This window comes from Mus caroli, unplaced genomic scaffold (assembly GCF_900094665.2).
Source record: "Mus caroli unplaced genomic scaffold, CAROLI_EIJ_v1.1 scaffold_5800_U2_1, whole genome shotgun sequence".
NCBI classification, from domain to species: Eukaryota; Metazoa; Chordata; class Mammalia; order Rodentia; family Muridae; genus Mus; species Mus caroli.
In genome coordinates, this window is record NW_018390833.1 from 10691 (window position 1) to 18790 (window position 8100).

The window sequence follows — 8100 nt, forward strand, 5'->3', positions numbered from 1 at the left end:
ATGTGTTTTCCTGTTTTTCTTTACGGATTTATAATTCTTTAGCAGTGTTCTCCTGTATTTCTTTGAGTTACTAAAGTCCTTCTTGACGTCCTCTACCATCACCATGAGATATGCTTTTAAATCCAGCTTTTTGGTTGTGTTGGGATGCCCAGGACAGGATGAGGTGGGAGTGCTGATGATGGTGAATGGTCTTGGTTTCTGTTAGTAAGATTCTTATGTTTGCCTTTCGCCATCTGGTATTCTCTGGAGTTAGTTGTTATAGTTGTCTCTGGTTAGAGCTTGTTCCTGTCATGATTCTGTTAGCCTCTAAAAGCAGACCTAGGAGACTAGCTCTCTCTTGGGTTTCAGTGGTCAGAGCACTCTCTGTAGGCAAGCTCTCCTCTTGCAGGGAAGGTACCAAGATTTCTGGCATTCGGACCTGCCTCCTGGCAGAAGTTCTGTTCCTCTCACCAGAGGTCCTAAGATTGTGTGGAGAGGCCTCTAGGGACATTGGGGGTGTCCATCGACTCCAAGCCCAAGGTGACCAGGTGCTGGCACTGACCGGAAGGGACCTAAACATTTCTTATATTTTTAGTAATCAATAATTATGTAAGTGAACAACAATAAAAAATGTCACATGAATATCCGAGAGACTAAATGTACCTGCCATGATCATTCAATCACTTCACATCATCTCAAGTTGTTTACTTTCTAGGGGCCTTTGCCACTTAGAAGACAAAGACCTGAGATGTATGCAGTATTAAGCCTCTTTTGTTTATCTCCTAGACTATACATTTTCCCTCTGTAACTCTTGTTCAGACTCTGTCTTATGCAACTTGTCCTTACCCCTGAGCTCCATAGAAAATGAGGAAAGTCATAGAAAATAAGGAAAATGTGAAATGAGAGAAAAGCCTTTACACACAATCCTCCCAATTCCCACACTAGTGTTAGAGTCTGAAGGGCTCAGAAACTCACAGTTTAGATGGGCCATTGTCAATCCATGCCCAATCTTTTTTCTTGTTATCATATGACAATCCAATCCAGCAACTTTCTGAAGGAACCACGTGCTGAAGGAAGTTCTGTAAAGGAAAGAACAGACCTTACAATAAAATTTCTGATTAGAGAAGAACAAGAAGGGAAATTTCCCAGCATTCCTGTGTCATTCTCGGGTGGTCTATCCTCCCACTGCTCAGTCCCACTGTATTCATTTTCTAAAATGGATTCCTACTAGTAGCCCATTTAAATCAAAACTATGACACTTCAATAAGTTACTTAAAATAAAACCTCCAGGTGTCCTGAGATACTGGGTTCATTACATGATTTGTGACTATGTTTCTTAGACCTAGACTCTCTACATACCAAGCCTATCCTTGAACTCACAATCTTCTTGCTCAAGGCCCATAAAAATTTATAGATCATTAAAGAACTTCTGATACTCTATGAAATTAATTAAATGTGAATTCTGGAATACTTCATAAGCATTTAGGAAGTATTCATTTGCAAAGTAATGCCCCAAATTCAAGAAAATTTATAAAAATGAAAATTGCTCTGTAAAACACTGCATTAAGATCCATGCTCCAGAGAGGATACATTAGTGATAGAACTGAGTAGATATGGAGATATTTGCTAGTATTTAGAGTATTTTACATATGACACCTGAATGGCATGATGTCTATTTAAGTGAGTAATTATATTTTAAAATATGAATGTGTTTAAATTTTTGTTAGTTCTCCTCCCCCACCCTCTCTCTCTGTCCCTCTATCCCCCTGTTTCTCTGTCTCTCTGTCTGTCTGTCTGTCTGTCTGTCTGTCTGTCTCTCTCTCTCTCTCTCTCTCTCTCTGTGTGTGTGTGTGTGTGTGTGTGTGTGTGTGTGTGTGCTTTCCTCTTTTTTGCTGGTACAGATGTATTTATCTCCTGTGTTTTCCTGTATGGATTAACCTTCTAAGGTTGGATTTTTCCTTCTTATCTCTTCTATAGAGCTGGAATTGTGGAAAGATATTGTTTGAATTTGGATTTTTCTTAATATATTGTATTTTATACATCTATGTTGATTGAGAGTTTTACTGGGTACAATAGTATACATTGTCAATTAAGGTTTGTGATAAGTTGGAAGATATCTGCCCAGACTCCTTTCACTTTTTGAGTCCCTATTGAGAAGTTGGGTACAATTCTTGCTGTTCTGCCTTTTTAAGTTATCTGCCATTTTTCCCTTGTTGTTTTTAATATTCTTTCTTTCCTCTGGAGATTTTGTATTTTGATTATTATATGATGTGAGTATTTTCTTTTCTGTCCCGATCTAATTGTTGTTCTAAAAGCTTCTTCTCTGTTTATGGGCACCTCTTTCTTTAGGTTGGGAATGTTTTATTTTATGATTTTGTTGAAAGTATTTGTGAGCTTAGAGTTGGGCTTTTTAATTTCTTCTATTCCTACTAATTTTATGTTAGGTATTTTCAAGGTATTCCAGATTTACTGGTTGTTTTGTTTCATAATTTTTTATATTTAGCATTTTCTTTGACTAATTAATCAGTTTTATCTATTGTGACTTCTATGCCTCAGCTAAATAGATAATTCTCAACAGAGGAGTCTCAAATAGATGAGAAGCACATGAATAGATGCTGAAAGTCCTTAGCCATCTGGGAAATGCAAAATCAGAATAACTATGAGATGCTCTCTTACACCAATCAGAATGACTAAGATAAAAAACCAAAACAACAACAACCACAACAACAACAACAAAAAAAACAAGTGATAGCTCATGCTGGCAAGGATGTGGAGGAAGGGGAACACTCCTCCATTTCTGATGGGAGAGAAAAATTTCACAACCAGTTTGGAAGTGCATTTGGTTGTTTATGATAAAGCTAACAAGACTTCTACTTGAAGACCCAGCTTATCCTGGGCATAAACCCAAATTAAACCAGAAATGTCAGAATTTTGGAAACATTGTTTTCTTTTAAAGTGTCATTTCTAAAGATGGATATCTTTTTTACAGAACATAACGATACTATGCAGTAATGATTATGAATAGTTTCAGTGAAAATAACCCTGAGGCTAACTGTTCAAACCATATAATTCCACATTTCTCATATCATCCCAGTTTGCAAAGAAGCCCGGGGCTCAGCTACTTTCCCTGTTGTCATCTAATTACTCATCTCAGGCAGCCTCACTTCCAGGTTCCAAAGAGTAAATCCTAGACACAGGCACTCTAAGGAGAAAAATGACTGTCAGTAATAGAATAGGCTGTACCAAAGGATTAAACTTCATCTGGGAAAGACATGCTTTCTGAGAATCTCCTGTAGACTCCCGAGAAAGAGAGGAGACTGAAAGAAGTTTCTCTATACAAACCAGTCTCTACTTTACAGTTTTGTTTTTGTTACAGGAAAACCATATACAAATTAAAAAAAAAAACTGAATTCAGTATCTCATTATTCAGGGTTAGAGATTGTGTCTAAGAGAATAAAAGGCCAAGTAAGAGTTTGCAGTACCAGTTCATGCTCATCATCTATCTTCAGAAGAGATACGCTGGAATTCTGGCAGGTCTGTTTACATCCACTCCATGTTTTTCTTTCCATGACGAAATAATAACATTTTATACCATAACAGAACCAATATATTTCAAAACCTCTGCCTGCAACAGAGTATGTAAATGGGTAAATGTATTGTTTTCTGGTGTTCTTTTATCAGAACAATATATTTATTAAGCCTGTGAAAAAAAGTAAAATCTCACATGGCACAGAAATTGAAATTTTATGATACCCATAGACCCCTGCATTGCCATGTCCTATGAAACATTGTAAATATTATAGAGATATAGAAATATTTCTGGTGTCAATAATGAATGAAGCAGTAGAGAAAATGTAGGACATACAAAAAAAGAAAACTCTTTATCCTTTATAGGGAAATGAATCAGCCTAGCATGATGAATTATGCCTACAATCGGAACACTCCAAAGAGAGAAGCAGGAGGACTGCTTCCAGTTGGAGGATAGCCTAGTCTAAGTGATTACTTTCATACCAGCCTTGGCTATAATTCCAAGTCATTACGGGCTACAGAATGTCAACATGTCTCACAACAAACCCAAAAGAAAGATACTGACCTATGTGACAAACATCACTGAACTTGTGGATGTTTGCAATGTGAAACACACTAGGCTTAGGACAATGAAGAAATCTCCTTGTCTTTTCCAGGGAGAGTCCCCCCTTTTCTTTTTCTTACAAGTAGTTCAAATTTCTCAAGATATGTCAGATGGAAAACACACAAACACATAGAAACAAACACAAAATATTCTTATAACTGCATATATGTAGATTAACTAAGTCCATTTTAGTGTAAATAGCTCATAAATACACTCTTACTACTAAAAACTTCCATTTTCTGTCAGCAACAAAGTCGGAGATTCAGATTTTCCCCATAGACCAGAACAATCAAAATTCTCAGGGATAGCGATTTGTAATATTCTGCCCAGGGGGTCATTCGGAGTATCAAACAGAACCTGACTTTTAGAAATGATAAGATTCTCCTAATCCAAAGATAAATTTCTGAGTTTTCAAGTTCCTACATGAAATATGGAACCCTGAAATTATCCCAAAGATCACCAGCATCTTAATCGGCTGGTTGGACTTTAAAGCTTCCAGAGAAGGAATAATAGATAATAATGCAACTTTGTACTCATTGTATTCCTCTGCTACATACCTGTGTGCTGTGAAGAATCTAAAAAAGTCTTGGTTTCACTGTACCATCTGTTCTGTTCTCTGTTGAGGGATTCCAGAAGATCATTGCCTAGACGACACTCTAGAGCCATATTTTGCAGCATTTTTTCCTTTAAGTCGATGTCACTTTGCATGGTGCTACAGATATTGTGGCAGTTTAGAGTTTCCTGCAGTTCATGTTTTTCTTGACCATACTGAAAAACTAAATTAGTCACAGATAATAATATCAAAAATGCTTATAAGAGTTACATGTTGAAATTTAAGGTAAGAGAAAAAGTTTGATGTTGACAGGCAACACATACCCTTGCTTTCATTGGTACTTGAACATTTATAAATTAGCACTTCAATGAACTCACTATAAAAGAGATACTTCAATTTTTCTTTAAGTTTACTGTTAATACAGCTGAATAAAATTATGGTCGAAGTAACTTCATACCAGTTCTTTTTTGCAACACAGATTTACAAATAATTACCTAAGTAGAATATTTAGTGGATACTTAGCACTCTGAAAATTTGAACTAAAAATCACATTAAGAATGGTGCAGCTCTTATTAGAGCATATGGAATGCAATATATCCACATATATAGTTATGTTTTAGCACGTCCTGAAAGTGATTTCCTCTGTTAATGTGGAGAAAGTCAATTAAGTTTAACCTTTAATATCTCTGTACAGATGAAGTCTTCTTACTTAAGCATGACCTTAATATACCCTGAAGACATATAAAAAGAAGGCCATCAATTCTTTGCACAGCTCTTTCTCAAAAAAAAAAATGTTTGCATTAGGTTCACAATTGCCTGGACTCACAAAATAGACTATCACCAAGTCCTCAGAATGAACATGACCAGAAATGAGACCGAACAGTGGAACTTCCAACATCCCCAGAGCTAACAGAGTAAGTATAAGAGAACAGAACACTGCATTTTTTTTCTGGAAAAAATATTATTACTTGAGAGATTCTGACTCATCCCCTGGTTATAGGCAGAACAATGTACAGCATGTATAACTACATAGTTCCTGTCTAAAGCTATTCTTTAGGCAGAAGTTCAAAGAATGTGTATCTCAATTACTTACTGTTTGTCACAAATACTGCAACAATTACCAGCCGAAGGGAGCAGACTATTCCGAGAGCTATCACAATGACCTGACAGGGGACTGAACACACTTATATCAGCAAAACAAAGCAAAAAATCTCTATTAATAGAATAGATCTCAATGCTAATTACAATTTGTGTAGCATGGAAACAAGGGAAAATTTTGCACAAATCTATGATAGGAACTGACTAAAAATATACACTCAAAATTGTAGATTTCGACCTAAAATGTACAGACTCTAGAAATCCTACAAATATGAAGTCTCAAAAAATTTTGAACAAGTCCTTGGCCTTGTACAACGAATCCTCCTGACTCAGCTTAGAAGGAGCTAGATGACAGGCAGGTGCCCTCACCCAATTCTGTAGGAACAAAAGAACATTCTACCGAAGGCACTTGAGATATGGATACTATCCAAGTTCAAAATACCAAGCAGGGGCATGCAGTCCAACAAGGAAAATAACTGAGAATGGAGAGGAAAGATAGTGGGATGGATGTTTTTGAGAAATGTTAGGGAACCACAGTTGTTTTGGACAATATCTATATACATTCCCATTTTGAAAGTGCCTATAAGTTAAGAATCAATTTTTTCTTGCAAGTTCAAAATTGCTCTATATAATACTAAATACTTTGGTGTATCTATGGCATTTGGAATCTGAAAATCATGCCTTTGTTCACCATTATATAAAAAAAAGAAAACGATCTCATCTTGGAGCATAGCTGTGGCAATGTGTATAGAACAACTAAAATGGATAAAATTTGACATTTTACCTCAGTTACAGTAATAAACAAAATTATTCTTGATATTTTTGGGAACTCAAACTGGGGTTTGTTCATTTCCACATAGACTAATCCTCTTATCCCCTCTCCCTTCATCTCCAACGTTATTCTCAGGAAGAAACTTCCTCTTCTGATGGACCACTGTTTTAGCTTAATTACATTACATATTTGGATATTTATGACTATTAAAATACTTTCCTCAAGAGTGAAAGCATTGTTTCGAATGCATAGCTTCATTTCCTGGGGATTTTGTTTCTCTAGAACATTTGGTGCTTTTCCAGACCCCAGTTTGTCTGTTAGTTAGAAAGTTTGGATATTTATGACAATTAAAACACTTCCTTCTGGCATGAAAGTATTGTTTCTTTTTTCTTTTCTTTTCTTTTCTTTTTTTTTTTGTGGTGGTGGCAGGGAGGGTTTGAGATAGGGTTTCTCTGTGTAGCCCTGGCTATCCAGGAACTCAGTCTGTAGACCAGGCTGGCCTCAAACTCAGAAATCCACCTGTCTCTGCCTCCTGAGTGCTGGGATTAAATGCATGCATCACCAAACCCAGCTATTTGTTTTTTTTTTTTTTTAATGTTTTTTTTTTAAACACTAGTTTTTATGCTAGTTTTAAAGATTTCAAAATTCTTCTTGACTATACATAATAATAATAATAATAATTAATAATAATAATAAACTCCTAAAGGTTTCTCAATCCTTGATTCCCAAGAATTATTTTTTTCTTACAGTTTCCCATTGTTCTACTCAGTATATTTGATTTATTCCCTTACCTACAAGCATTTAAATGTAGAAGGGTTATATTTTTCTTTCTGTTTTTTTTTTTTAATTTTAAAACTTGATTGCTTTATTTTTTAAATTTAATTTTGAATAATTTTGTTCATAATTACCCTCCAACTAATACTCTTTTCTTCTCTCTCATCCTTTTGCATAAATAAGCCCAGGTGAAATAGAACATTATATATTTCAAAAAAAGGTAGTCGGATATTTTTAAATTACTAAAAATTTAAAGTACATTTTTTAAAAAGTGATTTTAAACACTTAAATCACTTACCTCTGAGGCCAGCTTTTCTAGGCCTCTGAGTCTCTTCAAGCCTCACCTGGTTCTGCAACCCTGAAGAATTATGGGATCTCACAGCTGAGAAAGTGACCTCCTGATCACTCATCTTGGGATTATGTAGAGTTTGTTCTCTGTTAAAATATGTCCTTGAGTGACTTCTAAAGAAAACATTAAAATTCCATCCTATTGTAAGGTACCTGGATCTGTTGATACAGAAGTTTGCGAAAGGGTAGTGTTTGACCAACTCCTTAATCTTCCAAACACTACAACATGGAAAGACATCGCTTTCCATTACATGTGAGAAACATTTGCAGATTTGGGTTAAAATTGTTAATATTTCTAATGGTAACAGCAATTTCTAGGAAAAATGGAAGAATTAAAATTTACTTCTAAGGCATTATGGTCACAGCCTGTTTGTTCAAAATATTCAGCACATAAAAATGTTAGGTAAAAGTGCTACCACTGAAAATCAATAACAAAAATTTAAA

General features: G+C 35.5%; 1 protein-coding gene across 2 annotated transcripts; it reads right to left on the reverse strand.

Moving 5' to 3' along the window:
* Positions 1 to 950: 950 nt before the first annotated feature.
* On the reverse strand, positions 951 to 7718 carry LOC110288857 (killer cell lectin-like receptor 4). 2 transcript variants are annotated; one of them, XM_021155091.1, is made up of 5 exons: positions 7607 to 7718; positions 5758 to 5847; positions 4669 to 4887; positions 3462 to 3604; positions 951 to 1058 (listed from the first exon to the last, which is right to left on the reverse strand). In XM_021155091.1, the coding sequence occupies exons 1-5, from the start codon at positions 7716 to 7718 to the stop codon at positions 951 to 953; spliced, it is 672 nt and encodes a 223-aa protein (XP_021010750.1). The 2 variants fall into 2 exon arrangements, with proteins under 2 accessions (XP_021010750.1, XP_021010749.1); XM_021155090.1 differs by having other exon boundaries at positions 3462 to 3642; positions 4665 to 4887.
* Between the last annotated feature and the right edge of the window lie 382 nt (positions 7719 to 8100).